Below are 21656 nucleotides of genomic sequence, written 5' to 3' on the forward strand. Positions count from 1 at the left end.
TCTTCTCACGCGCGAAGCTCTTCGCACCTCCCAAGTCAAACGACCAGGCACTTCATGACATTCCCTACTCCCATCCAATACACCACCCCAAGAGCCCATCAAGCCTTTCCAATCACAAACATAAACAAGAACAAGAGAAGACCCAAACCCACATCGCCGCGCTCTTCCAAATAGAGAAAATTCCACCAATAATGTCAGCAAAGCTTCACCCCCCATCGAAACCATCACAGCCAAAGTCCAATCCTCTACCCCCTCTCATCCAGACCCCTTCTGGCCTCGCCCTTCTCGAACTTCAGGGCACCATCAACCTGCCCCAGTCCAAGGACGGCCAAGCACTCAGCGGCATCGAAATCGGCAGGATCGACTTTCCGGACTTCGTACCCGACGCCGAGGGTTCAGCGTGGATGAAGCGCGTCCACATGTACGTCGGCCAGCACCAGCGTCTGACGGGGGAGGTGAAGAAGCTGCCCAATGCCATTGCCGTGATAAGTCGGCGCGAGAACAGGGTGCTAGAGAACTCGGCGGGGACGTACCTGGAGGAAGGGGAGAACCTGGAGGTAGTCGAGATTGTCAAGTACAAGATTATGTTTTCAACCCGGCCCGAGCCCGTGGGGGCGACGAATGCGTCTTAGACGGCACGTTGGATTTGCGACCAAACAGCGGAGTCTGTCTTCTTTCTATATACGATTATATGGCATTTATTCTAGGGCAGGTCCGCGTCTGGGCCCCGTGGTGTTTGCAACATGGCGGCCAACTCTTGCACCCTCTTGACGGCCGGTCCCCTCAACACCTCGTCGGGGGCCTCTGAAATAAACACCAGTGCTATCATTAACGCCGCGTCAAGTCGCAAAAGGGTCTCTTCCTCCGCCGTGACCCGCGGCAGCGGCACAACTTCCGAATACGCCTCCAGAAACTCGCTCCCAAGCTTCTCCAGCTCCATGATTCTGTATAAATCCACGGCCGTTGGACCGACCAGGCAGTTGGTCCAGTCTAGAACGGCCACTACCCGACCACGTCTCACGCGGAGATTGACGTCCCGGAGATCCATGTGTAAATGGCGCGGAGGAAACCGTCGCAGTTTCTCGGCAATCCCCTGCAGGACGTGTCTTTCCGGAATCCAGCTCTTGGAGGCGGGTTCGTGTTTCAAGAATTGCTGAAATCGCCGGACCATGCGATTGACCAAGGTTGTGAAAACATCACCGTCTTCCATGGCTACGGGTCGAGTATCCCAATCTTCTGGCACGTGGGAGGTGTGTATTAGGGCGGCCACACGGCCCATCTCCGCGGGCGATGCTTGAGTTCCGTCATCTTCGATGAACTCGCTCAGCATGGCGGGAAAGCCATTGATTTCGAGGAGTTCGAATGCCCGAGGTACGGGGACCGGGCCGCCGTGTAAGAGTCTGTAGATGTCTAGCTCTTGGGCGAGGAGCTCTCTGGCGTCATTGCTTGGGTCATTGACGTTTTGAAAGACTTTGTGCTGGGGGATGCGGAGAGCTACAGGACCGTAGTGTGGTGACTGCGCCTTGTAGACGTGGAATTCGAGGCCCTCGGCGACGGGCTCGACATCTGTCAGCTGGGCGGCGGTGACGAAGGGGTGTGCTGAGGCGCGCGCGGGGTTCATTGTAACTTGTCGAGGCGTTGTGCTAGTACTACCAAGTTGCTGAAGCAATGGGATCCTTTTTTATATCGGCGCTACTTTCTCCTTATTATATTGTGTTGGCATTGTATACGCAGTTGTGCTGCAAGTATCGTGCGAGTGATGGAGGAGATAGAGTTGGACGCAAAGAGAATGCGCCGCCATAACGACTTGGTGCGTCACCATCCACAGCCGTAGGACATAAATGCCATCAATATCCATTCCATCCCATCCATGGCATATTTCGACAAGCACCACGATTATAATTCATTGATTCGATGTTTCAATTTATTTATTTTTTTATTTTTTTTTTTACCTTTTTTAATTCATTTTTTCCCCTTTTTAACTTGCTTCTAGAGGTCTCGCCCTCCCTAAGCCCTCCTTGCCATAATAATCCATCGGATACACACTCCCCTTGTCCCACTCCTCCTTTACCCCCAGCGCAACCAAGGCCTCATATGGTGTCAGCAACGGCCGTGGAAACGCATACCCCCAGTCAATACTCAACCGTGGACAAGCCACCTGCACCCAGCACTCAACGTCACTCATCATGGCCAGTTTCCCCGGGAAAATCTCACTCAGCAGCAGATTCACCCACGGTATGCCCTTCTCCTTGAGCCTCTTCTCAATAAGAGCCATGGTATGTGGATTTCCCTGTCTACCCAACGAACCCAATATAAGCCCCCACCGTTTGGCCGTTCTCGCCGTGTGAATCGCACTCCGCCGAAGAGACTGCATCTCATCGTGGCCGTACGTCTCACGCGTAAGCTTCCTCGAGTACGGATCGTACCTGTACGCCGGTATCGAAGGATTGTGGATCATGATGCTCTCCAAGTGGAAGCGGCCATCTCCAAGGTACAGAATCATGTCGACAGCATCTTCGTCCTTGAGCCGGGGGGATGTGCAGCCCAGGATTTCACCTTTGCTGAGGGGCGCGATTTGCGGGACGAGCACCTTGAAGCCTGCTGCTTCCAGATTGCTCCGTACGCCGTGGATGGTGGCGTTGAACTGAATGGTGCCCACGACGGCCATGGTCTTACCCGTAGCAAAGTTGCGCTCCAGGGAAGCCAGCAGGTGCGCCGTGTCGATGCTGATGTCGACGAAGACGTAGAGCGTCTTGATTTTGGTCACGTCGACGGGGATGAGACAACTGTGCGCATAGTGTACCAGCAAATCGCACCCCAGGGCTCGAGCCGTGTAATCGTCTATGCAGCATGCGCCGTAGGTGACATCCCCCATGATGAGGGTCTCGATGCCAGGACAAAACTGCGTGAGAATGTCCGAGATGGTGGTGGCGAAGAGCAGGAGGCCTTCGGGCATCTGGAGGGCCACCTTCTTGGCTCCAGAGGTTCGAATCCTGTGGATGGTCTTGGGGATTTCAAAGCTGTAGTTGGCCGGGAGCAGGGCAATGGCTTCCTTGAGATTTGGGTCATCGAGGATATCCTTGGGGACTCTGTTCAAAAGACGGGGTGCTCGTCTTGGCTTGGCGGCTGGTGAAATTGCGTTAAGACTGATTGTTATTCATGTAGCGTCTGCTGGTGACAAACCACGAACCTTGAATGGCGCCGCTTTCGCCGTCGGCGCTTGTCGTCCCATTCTTTGCTGCTGCCTCCGCGGCTGCCCTTCTGCCTACGAATCGTTTCTTGGGCTGCTTGGTGGTGGATTGAGGAGCGTCGTCGCTCGTGGGCTCGGGTTGATGAGCCTGGGTGAGTTGGGCTTCTTCAATGTCTGCGGCGATGCCGAGGTCGACTTGCGCCCGGTCGTCTTCCATGGGGCACAGAATTCTGCGGCTGTTGGGAAATTTTCTGCGTATACCCTCCGTCAATGTCCAATATCGCCAAAATTGGCGTGTTTATCATCCACGCACAGGTTTGCCAACTCTGTGTGGCCACCTGAGGTGAAGGTGTGAGTTTTTTGGTTCCGCTTTTACGATTGGTCGGAGTGTCAGTTGCCCAACTTAGTGGTGATCAAAGTCGTGGCTGCTCTTGCTCTCCCGACCCGTATGTAAATCTTGTGCGTGGCATTTCTGAGCAACGAGATGTTTCAAAATATAAATTCATGACAGCTTACTCTTAATAATATAGTTCAGTATGAGCATAGCAAACAAAAACACACAACCAGCACAAATATATTATAACCAACCCATCGTCCCCACGCCACCTACGACGACGGGCCCCTGCCCTTCTTCTCTTCATGATCAGAGACCAGACTAAACCTGTATTTAGCCTGCAACACATACGGATCACCGCCGGGCTCATAAATCTGCTTCTTGCCACGCATCCACTCCGGGTTGTTGATGCCGTCGATGTAATCCTGGACCTCGAGCACGACACATCCATACTTGGGAATGGTGCGAGGGAACTTGTCCTTGTTGCCGCCCGTGACGCCCTGCGTCTTCTTGAGGGCCATGGTGCCGTTCTGCCCGTTGCATGAGTATATCTGAAAGGCGTCCTGGTCAGTGAAGACATCGAGCTGGATGCCAGACCAGGGGGATGACAGGGTGGTGACGGGGCCTTGCTTGCGCCAGTCGTAGGGGCCTATGGCGCAGCGGTTGTTGATGAAGCAGTTATCTGCGACATTGTCAGCATGAACTAATAACGCTTGTCGTGTTCGTTTCATCAATCTCACCATAGCCAGTGCAGTTGAAGCCGCAGTTGTTCACCATGCCCTCGTCCCCGAACGAGGCTCCAATCTGCTTGGGCTCACTCCAGAAGTCATTCACGCCGCCCTTCTTGTTTGGCAACAACTCGCCTGTCGGGATGAGGATATTGTCCACGCCCACACGGAAACCGGCATACGGCATATGCAGCGTATGATTGAACACCTTGCTCGTTTGGTTGTTCGCAAAGCCATCCAGGTTCCAGTACGTGTGGCTGCTCAGCATAATGGGCGTCTTCTTAGTCGTCGCCTCGGCGACCATCTTTAAATCCCAGTCTCGTCCGTTCAGACTGTACGTTACGACAGTCACAACCTCTCCGGGAAATCCTTCCTTACCATCGGGATCAACCAGGGAAAAGGTGACGCTGTGGTTGGAGTGCGAAACAACGGTGAAGTTACGCCAATCCCAGCCATCCGGGCCGCCGTGGAGAGTATCGACACCGTCGGGGTGGCCCTTGGTGGGATTCTCATTCGCCTTGACGTGATACTTCTTCCCGTCGATCTCAAAGGTGCTGTTCTTGATGCGGTTGGCATAGCGGCCGGGAACGCCGCCAAAGTGAGGGTGCTGCTTGTCAATGCCGTAGTAGGAAGCATTGTCGAAGCCAGCAACGATGTCGCGCTCAATTCCGTACTGGTCCTTGACCATGAAATTGGAAACAGAGGCTCCGTAGGCAACAAAGGCGGCAGAGATGCCGTCGCCATAGATCCAGTACTTGCCGTCCTTGTCAGGCTTTGGCTCGTTGTTGTTGGTGTTGTCGTTTGCGTCGGCGACGCATGTTGACGGCAGCACCGCGAGCGCAGCGAATGCCAAGAACTGCAAAGTCCACTTCATGGCAGCGGCTTCCTGGGCTGAGAGTCAAATCCAATTGATTTATCAAGACTTCGTCACTATCTCAGCAGCTCTTCGCGCGGCAGAAAGATGGCCGGTCTGATTCAGATGCGCGTGTCTCGCAATGCTCTGGATCTGGAAACACAACAAAAACAAGAGACTAAAATGTCCCACTCAAGGACTTGCACAAGTGGTTGCACAAACAGCTAATTAAAACACTGAGACAATTGGATGAATTGGTGGCCCAACCGGTGTTTATAAAATGCTCAGTGCAACGCTGCTGACAGACGCATCCCCCATCCCACGATGATCTTCAATGCAGACACTCTGTACGGAGGCAGCCACAGCTTTTTCCCCCTCACGAATCAACAACAGCATGTCCCGTGCTGCTGGTCAATTCGTCCTCCCATCTCCTCTTTTTGCTTCCCTCCACAAGATTAGAACGCTCAGCATCGTGCTTTCCCCCCCTCATGCAACCCTCACTGCAGGTAAGTATCACGCATCCGGACAACCAACCCGAAGGAGACGCTGTTCATGCCTAGGGTCAGGCTGGGCCCTTTAATGTTGGGTCAGGAGTACGTAGCAACGCCGATCATCTTGTCAAAAAGTTGGCACTTGGGGAAACTACAAGTCAAAAGCCCATCTCCGCATCATGTCACCCGTCTAGAGTACGTAGTAAGTGTCGATATTCCAAGCAAGCAAGGAGTGTTGGGCCATTGGAAATAATGAGATGCAGTGAGACCTGTCCGCACCCATCAGCGTTCAATTCATCCCCAGACTTTCCAACAACGGGCATGTTTCTCTCCACTACAAAGTACGGGGTACGGGATGCATGCAATAATAGACCCAGGACATGGATAGATGGGGCTGCCAGATCCTTCCTTGGCCGTCGGGTGGCTGGGGAGTTCCAGAGCCAGGACTGTCATTCTGTGCCAGCATTCACCCTGCCTTTGCGATGCCCTTCATCCGCAGCTGCACGGCCAACACCTTGTCCATTGATGAATGACAGCTCATGTCATCAGTGCACATGCACTGCAGCCAGCCAAGTTACCCGAGTAATTCTAGGCCCCAGCGCCTCGCATGCCAGCCTGTCTCTGTGCCAGTCGCAAGCCGCACGTGCCACGCATGCTTCAGGGTTGCAGTGAACACGGAGCAGGGCATCTGTTTGTACAGAGTACTCAGCACACGCAACTGATCTGCGCGGCGCGTCCAACTACGCCACCAACGAAACCAACTGTCGGGGTACTACTCCGTACTGCGTACGACTTCAATCTTGACCTTGCCATGCTGCAGTACCCAAATAGGCCCGAAAACACCACACAATTCCATGGACCAGATGACCGGCACTCCGCACGCCCGCCCTGTCGACACCAATAGCATCGTTAATGGCTGGGACCTGCAAGTGCGAACCAGTCCACTGAGCAACCTGCTTCAGTACCTACCTACTAAGTACCTAGCTTAGACTCTAAGCAGGCTCTTGCTCACGCAGTTTATACGAACCCGAGGGGACATGCATGACATAACACATTAATGTAGCTTCAACATGCGCTTTATGCACTTGCACAATTAATAAGCGTCCGTTTCATCTCACTCATCCTTCATCGTCATAGCCAGCCATTTATTCCAGGGGACATCTTTCTACTTCAAACGGCACAACTGCTGCAGCCGCTACTCCAAATATTCACGTATTGAGACTCAAATTCTAATGCAAATAACCGTGAAATTGCTACCTTCTCCCACAAAACTGATATCAAATATCACACAACAAAGCTGCTCTCCGCCGCATTTATACACATACGCAACAAGGGCGGCACTCTGCCACCTTGCATTGTGCCATATGTTCTGGCCCCTCCTTGCGTTTTGTCTATTATACTGGCCGCAGGCACAAAAAAAAAACTACATAGATATGTATATATCTGCCGCAAACAACGTCACTTTCAACGCAAACATACTACTATGCGTCAATCAAGTTCTCCTCCCTCTGTTGCTGGTCCTTTGCCGCCACATCCTCTCGAGCCTTGCCCTTTGACTTGGCATCTTTCTGTGCACGCTGGTAGAACTCGTTCAACACCTTGGCCGGGATTCGGTTCAGGAGGTCCTTGGGGTAGATACGCAGCAAGCTCCATGCAAGATCCAACGACTCGAAAATGGTGCGTGACTCGTAGGCTCCTTGACTGATAAACTGACGCTCAAACTTTTCCAAGAACTCCAGAGACAGCTTATCTTCGGCAGACAATGCTTCTTCACCAACAACAGCCTTCATGGCAGCAGCATCACGGCCAATGGCATACTTGGCATACAGCTGATTGGACACATCACCGTGATCACGGCGGGTCATGCCCTCACCAATAGCCGACTTCATCAGACGAGACAGCGACGGGAGCACGTTAATAGGCGGGTAAATACCACGGTTGTACAAAGGACGGTCAACGAAAATCTGGCCCTCGGTAATATATCCCGTCAAATCAGGAATAGGGTGAGTAATATCGTCGTTGGGCATGGTCAAAATAGGAATCTGAGTAATGGAGCCATTACGTCCCTCAACACGGCCGGCACGTTCGTAAATGGTGGATAAATCAGTGTACATGTAACCGGGGAAACCACGTCGTCCCGGAACTTCTTCTCGAGCGGCTGAAACCTCACGGAGGGCATCACAGTATGCAGATAAATCCGTCAAGATAACGAGGACGTGCTTCTCAAGCTGATAGGCGTAATATTCGGCTGTCGTAAGAGCAAGACGAGGTGTAATAATACGTTCAATACTAAAAGACGAAACGTATTAGTAAACACATTTCGAGATAAAGCACGCGGCAGTTAAATATCAATCAAACCTACGTAGGATCGTTCGCAAGGTTAAGGAACAAAGTAGTGCGTTCCAAGCTGCCATTCTCCTCGAAATCGCGTGTGAAAAATCGAGCGGTTTCCAAGTTAACACCCATTGCACCGAAAACAATGGAGAAATTTTCTTCATGAGCATCGTGAACGCCCTTGTTAGTCACGCCATGCTGTTTTACCAGACCAGCTTGTCGACAGATCTGAGCAGCAATTTCGTTGTGTGGCAGACCGGATGCGGAGAAGATAGGAATCTTTTGACCTCGGGCAATCGAGTTCATCGTGTCAATGGCAGAGATACCGGTAGAGATCATTTCTTCGGGATATTCCTAACGACTGTTAGCACTTGACTCCTGTCGAAGGTAGAATATAGGATGTACATACTCTCGAGTATGGGTTGATGGGGCTTCCGTTAATGTCGAGGTACTCTTCGGCCAAGACCTTGGGTCCCTTATCAATGGCACGTCCGGAGCCGTCAAAGATACGACCAAGCATATCCTCAGAGACACCAAGCTTCAAGCTCTGGCCAGTGAACTCAACTCGGGTCTACGGAGAGCTGTTAGCCATCATGGATATTCGCCGCATGAAGAAAGTTCATCAGCCTACCTTCTTAACATCAACACCAGAAGTACCCTCGAAAACCTATCAAATCGCGTCAGCTATCATCAAAGGCGGACCATCCTTTGTGTGTCACGGTACCTGCACGACAGCTCGATCACCTAACCAAAAGGTCGTTAGCAAAACTATCATTGCAGCAACATGTGAATACAAACCTCGAGCCTCCAAAACCTGACCAGATCGTACAGATCCATCAGGAAGTGTCAGCGACACAATCTCGTTATATCTCGGGAATTTGACCTAATGACGCCATTGTCAGTATGCACGGCCGGCTCTCCAGCTTGTTTGGTCCTCCTACATTCTCAAGAATGACCAGCGGACCGTTGACACCGCCAACAGTGTTGTATCGGATTCGCGGCACGACCGAGTACGACGACGACTCGCGAGGGTCCCCCATGGTGATGACGGCAAGCAGCTATGGCGAAGTCCAGTGGGGGTGCGGCAGGATAAAGGCGTCAGCCTAGGGTACACAGAGGACGAAACAAAAAGCCGACTGGGCCAATGTTTGATGACAACGGCTCTCCTTGGAAGAGGGGACGAGTTGTTGCGGTTGAGATGAGGTCTGAGCTTGGATGGAAAGCGATTTGGTTAGGAACCCATGAAACTGTGACAAGACGAGGTTGGAGGAGGTTGAGCTTGCTTGGCATAGAGTGGAGCATCCGCAGCGACCTGAAGCCAGCACAGGACTCACGCCCACTGAGGATTGGCTTGAAAGCGGGCCGACCTGCTTCTCAAGTTGCTGGCCTGCCAGAGAGTTCCACACACAGACGCTGGTGACATCACATGACTGGCTGCTTGGTAAATTCCCCAGAAACTGCCCCTCCAGATTAAGCATTCGATGCCACAATCTCCGGTGGTGCAGGCGTGAGACCTTGGGGTTGATATTGCGACTAGTTGCGGAGGAAAATGCGACAAAGAGCTTTTTCCAGAGAAATATATCACACAATCCTCAGGTCCTCCTCACATTATGTGTAGCCTTTGAAAGCCTGTGCATAAGCAATAAGTGAATCATACGGGCCACCACGTCGGACTGTATTTTAAGTTCGAGTTCAGATAAACTAAACACCATGAGATCACACAATGTGTCTTCCGGTATGGGCATGCCTCCAAAGTTCAAGCCTTGGCAGCCTCGGCCGCAGCTCTAGCCCTCGCCCCCAGCACCGCTTTTCCAACAGTACTACCATTCGACTTACCCAACTCCGTCGAAATCCACGACCCAATATCAGTCATGGCATCCAGGTCAATACCAGTATCCATGCCTAGTGTCTCCATAAAGTAAACCATGTTCTCCGTGGAGACGTTACCAGTCGCACCAGGGCTATAAGGACAGCCACCAAGTCCACCTACACTGCTGTCAAACGTTCTAATACCGTGCTCCAACGATACCGCAGTGTTGACTAATGCCTGGCCATACGTGTCGTGAAAGTGCATGGCGATGTCCTCAGTGCGAATGCCCGCAGCAGACATGCACCTTAGCAAGGCGCTGGTGCGAGGCGCAGTACCCATACCGGTAGTATCGCCCAGGGAAATTTCATCGGCTCCCGACTCGAGAAGATCTGTGGCGATTTCGGCAACCTTGTGAGGGTCAACGTCGAATCCTTCAAACGGGCACCCCAAAACAACAGAGATATATGCCCGAACTCGAAGACCTAGAGCCTTGGAGTCCTGGATGACAGCCTTGAATCGCTCCAAGGACGTCTGGATGTCGCAGTTGAGGTTCTTTTGTGAGAAGCTCTCGGTGGCTGCCGCAAATACGGCGACTTCCATTGCAGGCTTAGGTTCGCCGTTGCTATCGGCTCGAGGGTCAAGTTGAGTGGAGAAGGTTTCGGGGTTGGCTTTCAGAATGTCGGCACAGTTTTGGAGCCCCTTGGTGTTGGGGGCCAGGAAGGAATATGTCATGGGAACAGGTGCTTGTACTTTGTTCTGAAGCAGGTGCTCAAGAATTTCACTCGAATTTGCCATCTATGCCGCGGCACTGTTAGCATAATCACAATGCGGGCCCTTCGTAATCCCCAAAGCCTCAATTCCTCATCCCTCCTACAACAAGGATCAACACACCTGAGGAACCCATTTCGGCGAGACAAAAGACCCGGCCTCAATCGTAGAAACACCAGTCCTGGCTAATCGCTCGATCAGATCGATCTTGGTAGCAAGTGGAATTGTCTTCTTCTCATTTTGTAATCCGTCGCGAGGACCAACCTCGACAAGCTTGACCTTGGTATTCGATGTAGCCTGTTGGCCGTTGGCTGTCGCAAAGTTCCGTCGCAGCTGAAATTGGGACCGTCTGCAGGCCCTACAAACTGCTGATCGGATGAGAGTCATGCTGGCGGCTAAAGGAAGGATGAGGAGACGTGAGGAGAGCAGGCTCGTCGGCCGTCTTGGACTTTCACCAGGTGTTCGCGTAGCGTCGGCTTCCACCCCGGCCCGGCAATCAGCCGACCGGAATGAAGCCACCCCCGCGTCAAACCGGCCTCGTTAGCCACGGGGACTAGGCGTATCATTTAGAGCTTCACCATGGTATAGTAGACATCTTACATTTCGAATCTACAGAGGTTTTATGACATTAAAGCAACTGGATTGGCTTATAAGTTTATGAAGAAAAATAAACCCTTCAAGGGGCTAGGGTATGAGTCCAGAATTACAACAGTGGCCACTGGCGCTTAATCATTCCTTTCGTGCAACACTGTCTAGTACTCGGCCTCAAGCTCCTCCTCACCCATTGAGTCGGCAGCAACCTCCTCGTAATCACGCTCCAGAGCAGCCAAATCCTCACGGGCCTCAGAGAATTCACCTTCTTCCATACCCTCACCAACGTACCAGTGCACGAAAGCACGCTTGGAGTGCATCAAATCAAATTTCATAGACAAAGAGCTCCAGGCTTCAGCAATGGCAGTGGTGTTGGATAGCATGCAGCTATATCATATTAGCAACCCTTGTCATAATTTTGGTGAGTGCATGACTGATCAGTGAATGACTTACACGGCGCGGTTGACCTTGGCCAAGTCACCGTTAGGAACGTTCTCAGGAGCCTGGTAGCAGATACCAAGTTTGAAACCAGTAGGGCACCAGTCTACGAACTGAATTGTGCGCTTGGTCTTAAGAGAGGCAACAGCGGCGTGGGTGTCGTTGGGGACAACGTCACCGCGGTAAAGCAGGCAGGTAGCCATATACTTGCCGTGGCGGGGATCACACTTGACCATCTGGTTGTTGGGCTCAAAGCAGGACATGGTGATCTCCTGCACGGAGTTGGCCTCGTGAGCAGCCTTGGCAGCCGAGATGACAGGGGCATAGGCGACCAGAGGGAAGTGAATTCTGGGGTAAGGCACCAAGTTGGTCTGGAACTCGTTCAAATCGACGTTGAGGGAACCATCAAAACGAAGAGAGGCGGTGATTGAAGAAACGACTACAAAAAAATTCAAAAAGAATCAGCGTTGTCCCACGTCCAAGGTCAACAGAGAGTCTGTCATCAAGCTTACCCTGGGCAATCAGGCGGTTCAGGTTCTCGTAGTTGGGGCGCTCTAGGCCCAGGTTGCGGCGGCAAATATCGTAGATGGCCTCGTTGTCGACCATGAAAGAGCAATCGGAGTGCTCAAGGGTGGTGTGGGTGGTGAGAATCGAATTGTATGGCTCAACAACCGAGGTGGCAGTCTGGGGAGCTGGGTAAACGCAGAACTCGAGCTTGCTCTTCTTGCCATAGTCGACAGATAGACGCTCCATCAAAAGAGCACCGAAACCAGAACCGGTACCACCGCCAAAGGAGTGGAAAACAAGGAATCCCTGAAGACCAACACAGTTATCGGCGACGCGGCGGATCTTGTCGAGGACACCCTCAATGAGCTCCTTGCCAACGGTGTAGTGGCCACGGGCGTAGTTGTTGGAAGCATCCTCCTTGCCAGTGATCATCATTTCGGGGTGGAAAAGATTGCGGTAAGCACCGGTGCGGACTTCATCGACGACATTGGGCTCGAGATCGCAGTAGATGGCGCGAGGGACGTACTTGCCCTGACCTAGATTGAGCAAGTGTTAGCTGTTGAACATGGCTCAGGGGCTAGCTTCAAGATGACAAAAAAAGGGGAGAGGCCGTACCAGTCTCGGAGAAGAAAGTGCTGAAGCCCTGATCCGGGTCCTGAGCCTTGCGCTCCTCGGTGAGATAGCCATCGGGCTGTCAAACAGTTGTGGACGTTAGCCATGTCGTTCGGGTGTGGGTGGAGATTTGTCAACAACAGCGAACAGCGATTTACCTGGATACCGTGCTCGAGGCAGTAGAGCTGCAGCCAAATTCATGTTAGCAAAATTATCATGGATCAAGGGATGAGAATCATTAGTCAAGCATACCTCCCAGCAAGAATTGGCGATTTGACAGCCAGCCTGGCCGACTATGCTCGCAGTGTTAGCGTCTCCAAACAGCTCGGGGCAACGATGCGGTGAGCAGCGACGCGTGTGGGAAGGCCAGAGGAGGGGCAGCAAAGCTCCTTACCGTTGATGCTGATAACCTCACGCATGGTGACGAATTACAACAACACAAGTTTGGGTAGAAGGGTATGTATGAAAAGGACGAAGGAAGATAGTGAGAAGGGTCGAAGCCGAGACGGGGCTCTTTTTTTCTTCTCTGGTCGACGGGATCGGGTGCGTGTGAGGTTGAGAGAAGTCTCGGTGCGTGACGGGCGAAGGAAAATAGGTGGGGGAAATTTGGGTGACCAGGGGCGAGGGGGCGAGGGAGATGCGTTGCTGTCCAGGGATTTGTTGATTTCTTGGTCGTGGCTCGAAGAGGTAAGCGCGTCTCTGAGGTCCCTGCCAACCGTCTCAACTCAACCGACTCTAGGTACCTCCTGTAGGTACGTACTGCGCCATACCCGAGTGTCAGCCGGTGTCTCTGGGGCTGCGGCGTCCCTGACACTGGGCGTCGCTCACCGCTCCAGGCTGAGCAGTACACCACTCAAAGTGCAGTCCCAGAGAGACAAACCACGAGGTACTCCGTACACCATGCTGCCTCTGCTTTGGCATCAATGTTGGCTGATATCGACTGCTCGAGTGGCTCCAGATGCTTCTGGGATGGCCTGTGGATGGCTGCAATTCGAAAACCGGGCCCGCAAGTCCCCTGCCCAGATGGCGCTATGGCGAACTCTGTGCACTGTTTACTTATTGCTTCATTTGAGGAGAATCCACCTTGTTCACACGCCCGCCACGCTACCCAAGGCCAAAGCAACCACGCCCAATTTGTTTCGACGGGTACTAATATCTGCAGTACGAAACACCAGACCGGGACACGCTTCCTACTCTTCCGGCCAGACCCATGACGAGGACCCCAACCTTGGATCGCATTGCCGTGGTGAACGGCTTGATCATCCCATCCTCCCACACAGGCAGCCACTCTTGTTGGGGCCCGAAAGGCAACTAATTAAACATCCGACCAGATCCCAAGCACGCCAGGCTGATGGAAAACACAATACACTGACGGCCGTAACCCTGAATTTCGATGCCAATTCGTGCACGCTCAAGTTCATCGATTAGGAAGCAAAAAAAAAACCTTCCATCCCAGAGTCTCGTTAACAGCGTGGTCATTTGCGGAACACCAGACAGTACTATCAGTTAAGCCGTCCCGTCGCTGCACATGCAACCAAATATTGGCCTTGATATGTCGCAGCTTGACTCGAGGCCAGTCTGAAGCCTGAGGCTTTGCTCGAGGTGGTTGACCAATGGGGAGCTCTGCTCGTAAAACCAACACAACCTCCTGGAGTCCTGAAGTTTGAACCACCGCGATAATGCCTCCCACGTCAAGTCCCCTGAAGGCATTGGTCTATATAATCCTCCTCCTCTGCACCTTTGTCAAGTGTGTCGTCGGAAATGTCGAAAAAATTATATTCATCGGCCCTCCCCCCTCCGCCATGGGCAGCAGCAACCACCCTGCACTATCATCACTCAACATCAACACCCTGACGCAGGATGAACTATCCGTCCGAACAAATTTGGATCGCATTTTTGCATCCAAGCAGACGGGTTTTCAGGGACAGCCGTCCTGGATTCTGCTCACAAACCTGACTGAGAATCAGAGATATGAGTTGAGAGTCTGCTGGTCAGCATTGGTAAGTACAATCAATCACCCAGAGCTCATCTCTATTTCGTATTATGAATAGCTGTATTAGCCCTGGCCCAGTCTCATGCTCGATCAGGAACCAACTCGCTTCGACATGGAAGCCTACACCCTAGATACTGTCCTAGAGAATGACAAGCTCCTCCAGTCTCTGAATGCCTACGCGGCATTCAGGCCAAAGATCCAGACAACGAAGCAGTCTACTATAATTCCAAATAGCTCTTCGCTTCTCATCGAAATTCACTCCGCGGCTGATTATTTCACCGACAACGCGGAGCTTATGGCCAACCCTCCACCCGTTCTGGTCGATCTCATCCTAGACCCGTTCCTTCTCAACGTCCTTCCCAAGTCGCTGTTGCCCACGGTAGGCTATCTAAGTCTCCTCGGCGTTGTGACCTGGTTTGTAGCGCGATGGGTCGCATCTAGCCTCCAGTCTGTAGCTGATTCGATGGAAACCCCATCCAAGAAACAGAATTGAAGGGGCTTCATTTTTCAGACACTAGGTCAGACAAGGATTCAGCGACGAGAGGACTGCCTCAGTTTGTTTCTTTCTTACATGCGTTCCCGTGTATAAGGGAACTTGAGTCATGAAACCGAATGCGTAATTCTAGATACAAAAAAAATCACATCCATGCAAAAAAACCCCGTCGTAACTCGTTTCCCGTCTACCGATGCTAGGTCCAAAAGAGATGCCGGCTTCATACTGTCCGAAAATTTGTTATTATGTGCTTCCGTTCCAATGACAAACTGTGGTGCCATGAACACTCCTCTTGTTCGAGCGGTTAATAATGGCCGCTCTGATATTGCTGATGCCCTTGGTAGGACTGGTTGCCACTAGAATATTGCTGGTTGTAGCCACCACCCTGGTGTTGAGGTTGACCATATCCCTGCTGCTGCTGCTGCTGCTGCTGCTGACCACCATAGCCATGTTGCCCACCAGAATAACCCCCCTGGCCGCCATGCTGACCTCCGTATTGTACACCGGAACTGCTCGAATTGCTGTTGTAGTTTTGGCCGTAGGGAGGCTGGTTATGCTGCTGCTGCTGCTGGCCGGGAAATGAAGCGCCTTGGTAGGTGTCATGAGGAGGCGCCTGACTCTGGTAATTCGATTGCTGGTTTGGAGAGTGGCCTTGAGGAGGCGGCGGTGGAGGGGGATACGATTGCGACCCATGGGATTGATGGCCCTGCGACTGGTGGCCCTGAGAGCCCTGGCTGTGGTGTTGTTGGTTCGGCGTCGAAGATGTGTTGGACGGGGGCTTGGGAGCCGATGAGGAATGAGTGCTCCCAGGCGGGTGGTAGGTAGGCGCGTCACCGCCAGCGTAGGATCCAGCCCCGGTGTTGGAATATCCGTAGTTTTGGTTCTATTTACCCCCCGCGCCCCAGCTCCATGTTAGCACACCAGCGCAAATATACTTGGTTTCCCATAAGCATTGCAAAAGAAAGACTTACGCCTGAGGACTCCTTGCCGCCAAACATGTGAGCTACGCCGCCGAATACGGCGCCAGCAATGCCGCTCTGGTGGCTGGGCTTGCTGGAATTCTGGCCGCCGTGATAGTTCTGCGGCGGCTCCGGCTTGTCTGACGACGAGAACAAGTTTGACGCAAGCTGCCCGGCTAGCTTCCCGGCTATGCCGCTGCTTCCACCGCCGTGGCCGCCGCTACTCCCGCCGAGAAACTGGCTCGCCAAGCCTCCTATGCCGCTGCCGCCGCCCGATGATTGCTTCTTGCCGCCAAGAAGGGCATTCATAGCCATGGTCTGTCATGCATAACAGTAGAGCTCTGTCAGCATTGCTCTGTGGATGAGCAAGCAATGGTGGGATGGGAAGTGGTTACTTACACCAAGACCTCGATCGCCGGACGGACCATCTACGCCTCTGGTTCCGTCCGCCATTATCGGCTCCATGGTACCGTCGGGATGTTTGACCGTCTGCGACCCATCGGGATGGGTGATGAGCTCGGGCGGCGGCGTGCCGTAGGGATGGTCAACAGCCTGTCCAGGTGTGGTGCCGGTCTTTGCGGCCTGGGTGGGAATCTCCCATTGCGACACGCCCGTGGCGAGTTGCACGTAGTAGTATTTTTTGCTGGCGCCGTCCCATTGCGCGATCCAGCCGGGCGGAAGTTGAGGAGGTGCAAACGAGGGACCCTCGTTGCTCGGTGAAGTTGGGCCAGCCATGGGCCCTTTTTTTGACGATGGCCGTCCGGTTTTCGTTGGAGATGCGAGGGATGACGATGAGGGGGAGGGGCAGGGAGGTTGGAGAGGAATACAAGTGATATGGCGGAGGAAGGGGGGTGGGAGGTGGGAGGTGGGCGGATTCGGAGTCCCAAGCAGAGGGGAATGAAGAGGAAATTGGACCCGGGCGAAACGGCGCAAGCAGTTCTGCTTGGTGTTGTTGCGGAGAGTTGTACTTGGTAGAGTCTGGTTGGGAATTGGGTGGGGGGGCAGGCTGCTGGGTTGAAGGCTAATATGGCGACGCAGATTGACCAGACTCGACATGCAGCATTGAAGCACTTGAGCCCTTGGGCCTGGCAGTGAGCGCCTGGCCTGGTGTGTGAGTGCCGTCGACGGTCCAGTCTGCTCAAGTGGTCGACCCCGTATCCCGTGTAGGGGCTCGCACGCGCTTGAACTCTGGTCGGACTTGGCTGCAATCATGGAACGCAGGTGGCAATCATAATGAGTTTGGGCTCTGTTCTATCGCTGGTTGGAGGGGCTTCGATGGGCTTCGAGAGGGTCGAGGCTCTGAGCATCCGCAAGCCTGCACTACATGCAACTCGGCCTGCTGGTTGTCGCCTATTGCCCTCTGCAAGAATCCCAGAGAAGTGCTGGCGCTGTATTCCATTGTCTTTTCTTGTCGTGTCTGTCGTCCTCGCCGTGGCCGTTCCGTTCACTGTTCTGGACTCGGCAATCCCTCTCCCAGCATTGAGGTCCATTGTTGAGGTCCAAGGCGGCGGGCGGGGCTGGCTGGCTTCAGCCAAAACTGGAGTCGCCAATTGGCGGCCTCGCTGACCAGTGATTTCCATGTTCACAGTTCGACTGTCCCTCCATTACAACTCCATGTCCGTGTCCATCTCGGTCCATTAAACCCGCCATATCGTGGACTGAGAGATGCATGGCCAGTGACTAACAATCGACGTTTCGCCCAAATGGCCTCGGACTGCCTACACGTGTCCAAGTGCCTAGCGTCCGGGGAGGGCCGGGTCAAACTCGTGTGACCATCTAGGTACCTAGGGTAAGTAGTACTACTTTGGGAGCTTTGTCAGTTTCATTGGGCATGCAGCAATATGGGGTTGACCTCGAATATCTAGGCATGTTTCGTGGCATCTACAGTCTACAGCGTACAACATCTTCAGAAGCTTCATTCGGGAACTGGATGAAACGGTAGCATCTGCCGCCTTCAAATCAAGTTTATTTACCATGTATCGGAACTCAACTCAACTCTACCAACAATGCACGTCTTTACGCCCACCAATAAGCAGGCATATGCTCTAAACGACCTCCTCAAACCACAACCCCCTGTTACGACGCTCGACCTGCGAGGCCAAACTCTTGAACTCTTCAATGCTCTTGGCGCTCGACGGGAGTATCCCGTGTTTACTTGGCACGGCAAGATCCTCCGCTGCCAACCGGCTTGGGTGTACTTGCAGCTGCGGCAGTAGACACCGGTGTGGGTGAAGGAGTGCTAGCAGGAGGAGCACTGGGGTTTCCAGCGTTGTTGTTGCTGTTGTTCACCAGCGCCCCAGAGGCAGCCGGAGCGGGAGCAGAAGCGGATCCAGATCCGGATCCGGATCCGGATCCTTTAGTGCCGCAGCTTCCAGCCGGTGGAGCGGGCTTGTCAGATTTCGTATCGAGCTCGGAGCCGGGGTCGGGGAAGACGACGTCCTTGCTCTCTTCGGTTGAGCAGCCATTGCCGATATTGGCAGTAAACATGGCAGGCCGGCTGCTGAAGGGGGTGGTATCACCACGAGCCTTGCGGATCTTGGCGCCGCCTCCAATGGTCACGGCGGCGCAGTTCATGTACATTTCGCGGTTGCCCAGCTGGTTGAACCAAGTCCAGGCAAATAGAGCATCACCGGCGGGTGTGTCAGAAGGCACAGTAAAGCTAAAGGCCGCCCCGTCCTGCAGAGGGCAGCTTCCAACGTACGAGTGGATGACTTTCCACGTCTTTCCGCTGTCAAATGAAAGAGACGCCTGACAGCTGCCTCCGTTGTGGGTAGCAGTGCCGGCGATGGTCATTTTGTAGGACTGACCTGGAGTCCAGGTCGCAACAGACTGGCCCTGAGGAGTGCCAACGAGGCTGTGGTATCCCTTGCAAGGGAAGTTGGAGCCGCTGGCCAAGAGAGGACTCGTCATACTATCGTCCTGCTTCCCCTGCTCGGTGAACTTGTTGAACTTGGAGAGGAAGGGAGGAGGATCCGACATCTGCATGTGAGCTGAGCCATAGGATGCAAATCCAATAATGGCGGCGATGACAGCGGAAGACGTCTTCATGTTGGCTGCTTTTGGGTTGTTTTTTCTCTCTAAAACAGAATGCTTGAGAAGGAGTGTTGAATTTGGATTTGACGAGAAGCCAGCTCGTGGTGCCAAAATGGAAAATGTATAGACAAGAGAAGAGAAGAGAAGAGAAGAGAAGGAAAAGTCTGTCAAAGACTGACGCCCGTATGTTCTGGGAGCTGTGAAGTGCAGGTGGTTGAGATCACGCCTCTTTTTTGGAGGGCTCGGCCGGCCTTTTATATTGCCCCTGATATCTATCTCAAAGGGGGCTGTGGCAATGAATGCTGTGAACCATCTGGTCTTGCAAAACGGTCAGTCAGGGGGCAAGCCGTTAACGAAACACGGACACCCAACTCAACGCCATTGACTATTCACACCCACAACAGACAATGAACATAGTATTGTGGGACGTAACGTGAGGGGACTATTGTTCTCCTCCCACGCCCCTCGTCGTGCCGAATCACCCGCGATAATCGTCGCGCACCGACCGCAGCAGTTTGGGCATCTGAGGTCTTGGAGGAGGCGAGGCGTTTGAGTATCCGCGCAATACTGGCCCATGAGCTGCTCCAGGAGCTCATCGATGGAAAGACGATCGACAGGCATAGCGCCAGGGGTCGTGCGGCGTGTTGGCATGTTGTGGATCATTGTACTACATCCAGCGTCTGTTGAAGAAAACACCTCGTCCCCTCCTTGTTGCTCTTGTATAAGCCACAAGTCGAGCGGTCATGATCCAGCCAATATCCATACCCGGACTCGTCAGGGCTCTCACCCACGGAGGCCCATCAGACAACATTTGCATGCCGGGATCCGGTGACGACGCCAGATGGCCGCTTAATGGTCCAGGTTTCCCTATTTCTGAAATCAACCTCTATCCAAGCCAGACAAGGCCCAAAAGGAGGTGTTTGGCAATTCCGTGCAAGCAACACCACGACGTGCATGCGTTGGGTCTCCGTCCAACGGCAGGCTAGAAACACTGGGCCAGGCACCGCCCACGTTGAACAAGTTCGGATGTGTTGCATTTTTGCCGGCCGCCTGGTGTGTAAAAAAGTCTAATTGGTCAAGTGGCGCAAAGCAGGGGCAAGCTTTGGCAACAGACCAACGCGCCTTCTTCCAATCCGATCTCCGTCGTCCAAGGTCGCTGAATCGCGGAACAGTTCAAGGTCACAGCGGTGGCTTGCGCCTCCCAGTCAGCCAGGCCCAAAATGCTTGGCGCAAACGCCTGTGCCAATGTTTTGGCCAATGTTTGGGGATGTCAGCTGGTCTCCAGGCGGACTCCTCGCCATCCAATCAACTGTCCCGCCCCGCCTCTCTTTGCCGCCGCTAACCCGTCGTCTGCCGCCATCAATTGACGCTTGAAACGCCAGCCAGCCAACCGCCAACCGCCAACCGCCAACCGCCAACCAGCGATCAGGAACCAGGAACCAGGAACCACTAAATCGTTTCCCTCCGTCTTTTCGTCCCTTCGTCCCATGATCCCTTGATCCCGTCATCCATGTCCCTGTGCCACGATCTAGCACCTATGGATCGAATTGAATACTAAGTAGTGGGATCAGTCCTTGATTGAAGCTATCCAGCGGGATGGGTTAGCCCCTTTTTATGGATATCATAGATCATCGACTGAGTCATTTAATCAGGGAGTTATCTGTATTGAAAATAGCGGCTTCAAGGCCGTGGCGCGAGCCTTCGTGAGGCTTTTCGGCGATACCGGTGCAGCGTAGGCTTTTTCCGTTGACACTACATTGTCTTGCCGAATCCGCTGCATCTCTGTCATCTTGATATCCGAGGAAGACTGCTAAAATACAGCAGACACCCACCGTCGCACTTTTAAATGCCTCCCATATATCTGCTGAAGCGGTCGGTTCGAGGCCACACTTTATGTGTGTGCTTGTCCTTACATAATGCCAACCCAACTCCTAACAAGTAGATACAATGCCCTAAAGGCACGTCCTTTACCTCGGACCGCCGCCATTATCTGGTGCTCCGGACTCCAATACGCATTGTCCATCTACAATATGGCCTGGCCGGGGGCTGGACGGCAACGTAACCTTTCTACACGTTACCTGCTTCACATTCGACTTGTGCCTATGCGTATGCTTGAGAGTTGCGGAGCCTCAGAGCTTGATGCGACTTTTCTCTCTTGAGTGTACAACTACTGTCTACCGGTCCAGGGTCCAGCTATCCGATATCAATCCCTTACTCTGTGGCCCACTTACCACGTCCATCAAACAGCTATCCTAGCTTGACCCAACTGCTGCAGAAGCCAATATCCCCATGTTCACATGCAGGGTCGTTGGCGCATGGGCGTTCAACTCCCAACCTTCCCCCGATAAGATGTACTTCTGGTACAAAAACAATAGTTGATTGGGCGGTAAGCTGTTCATGTAATCCCCCTGCCCTACTCCCCACAGCCCAATGTCCGAGACCAAAGCCCCGTCCCGTCATAGAGGCACAAACAAGGGAACGAGGAGTCGCCATTGCCGTTGTTTGTGATGAGAAGGGACACG

At 53.2% G+C, this 21656-nt stretch overlaps 10 protein-coding genes across 10 annotated transcripts; 2 read left to right on the forward strand and 8 right to left on the reverse strand.

Annotated features, from left to right (window-relative positions):
- Nucleotides 1-191: 191 nt before the first annotated feature.
- On the forward strand, nt 192-632 carry G6M90_00g034850 (uncharacterized protein; the record flags this gene model as incomplete). The annotated part of the gene is made up of 1 exon (XM_014691394.1): nt 192-632. The coding sequence occupies one exon, from the start codon at nt 192-194 to the stop codon at nt 630-632; it is 441 nt and encodes a 146-aa protein (XP_014546880.1).
- Nucleotides 633-703: 71 nt separating this feature from the next.
- G6M90_00g034860 (uncharacterized protein) lies at nt 704-1621 on the reverse strand (the record flags this gene model as incomplete). The annotated part of the gene is made up of 1 exon (XM_014691395.1): nt 704-1621. The coding sequence occupies one exon, from the start codon at nt 1619-1621 to the stop codon at nt 704-706; it is 918 nt and encodes a 305-aa protein (XP_014546881.1).
- A 357-nt stretch (nt 1622-1978) lies between these two features.
- On the reverse strand, nt 1979-3407 carry DPH1 (2-(3-amino-3-carboxypropyl)histidine synthase subunit 1; the record flags this gene model as incomplete). Its single annotated transcript, XM_014691396.1, has 2 exons — nt 1979-3126; nt 3191-3407. The coding sequence occupies 2 exons, from the start codon at nt 3405-3407 to the stop codon at nt 1979-1981; spliced, it is 1365 nt and encodes a 454-aa protein (XP_014546882.1).
- Nucleotides 3408-3796: 389 nt separating this feature from the next.
- On the reverse strand, nt 3797-5126 carry G6M90_00g034880 (uncharacterized protein; the record flags this gene model as incomplete). Its single annotated transcript, XM_014691397.1, has 2 exons — nt 3797-4206; nt 4265-5126. 2 exons carry the CDS (start codon nt 5124-5126, stop codon nt 3797-3799), a joined length of 1272 nt encoding a protein of 423 aa, XP_014546883.1.
- Nucleotides 5127-7077: 1951 nt separating this feature from the next.
- Nucleotides 7078-8970, reverse strand: vma-2_0 (V-type proton ATPase subunit B; the record flags this gene model as incomplete). The annotated part of the gene is made up of 7 exons (XM_014691398.1): nt 7078-7885; nt 7959-8284; nt 8340-8501; nt 8562-8597; nt 8655-8674; nt 8729-8813; nt 8872-8970. 7 exons carry the CDS (start codon nt 8968-8970, stop codon nt 7078-7080), a joined length of 1536 nt encoding a protein of 511 aa, XP_014546884.1.
- Nucleotides 8971-9686: 716 nt separating this feature from the next.
- Nucleotides 9687-10895, reverse strand: liuE (3-hydroxy-3-isohexenylglutaryl-CoA/hydroxy-methylglutaryl-CoA lyase; the record flags this gene model as incomplete). Its single annotated transcript, XM_014691399.1, has 2 exons — nt 9687-10535; nt 10632-10895. 2 exons carry the CDS (start codon nt 10893-10895, stop codon nt 9687-9689), a joined length of 1113 nt encoding a protein of 370 aa, XP_014546885.1.
- A 365-nt stretch (nt 10896-11260) lies between these two features.
- Nucleotides 11261-13075, reverse strand: TUB1_0 (Tubulin alpha chain; the record flags this gene model as incomplete). The annotated part of the gene is made up of 7 exons (XM_014691400.1): nt 11261-11486; nt 11553-11976; nt 12050-12580; nt 12660-12735; nt 12815-12841; nt 12909-12949; nt 13051-13075. 7 exons carry the CDS (start codon nt 13073-13075, stop codon nt 11261-11263), a joined length of 1350 nt encoding a protein of 449 aa, XP_014546886.1.
- Nucleotides 13076-14458: 1383 nt separating this feature from the next.
- Nucleotides 14459-15142, forward strand: G6M90_00g034920 (uncharacterized protein; the record flags this gene model as incomplete). The annotated part of the gene is made up of 2 exons (XM_066130160.1): nt 14459-14656; nt 14744-15142. The coding sequence occupies 2 exons, from the start codon at nt 14459-14461 to the stop codon at nt 15140-15142; spliced, it is 597 nt and encodes a 198-aa protein (XP_065986298.1).
- A 304-nt stretch (nt 15143-15446) lies between these two features.
- G6M90_00g034930 (uncharacterized protein) lies at nt 15447-16836 on the reverse strand (the record flags this gene model as incomplete). The annotated part of the gene is made up of 3 exons (XM_014691402.1): nt 15447-16025; nt 16114-16419; nt 16501-16836. The coding sequence occupies 3 exons, from the start codon at nt 16834-16836 to the stop codon at nt 15447-15449; spliced, it is 1221 nt and encodes a 406-aa protein (XP_014546888.1).
- Nucleotides 16837-18252: 1416 nt separating this feature from the next.
- G6M90_00g034940 (uncharacterized protein) lies at nt 18253-19149 on the reverse strand (the record flags this gene model as incomplete). Its single annotated transcript, XM_014691403.1, has 1 exon — nt 18253-19149. One exon carries the CDS (start codon nt 19147-19149, stop codon nt 18253-18255), a length of 897 nt encoding a protein of 298 aa, XP_014546889.1.
- Nucleotides 19150-21656: the final 2507 nt, after the last annotated feature.

Source organism: Metarhizium brunneum, chromosome 2, assembly GCF_013426205.1.
Source record: "Metarhizium brunneum chromosome 2, complete sequence".
In the NCBI taxonomy this organism is placed as follows: domain Eukaryota; kingdom Fungi; phylum Ascomycota; class Sordariomycetes; order Hypocreales; family Clavicipitaceae; genus Metarhizium; species Metarhizium brunneum.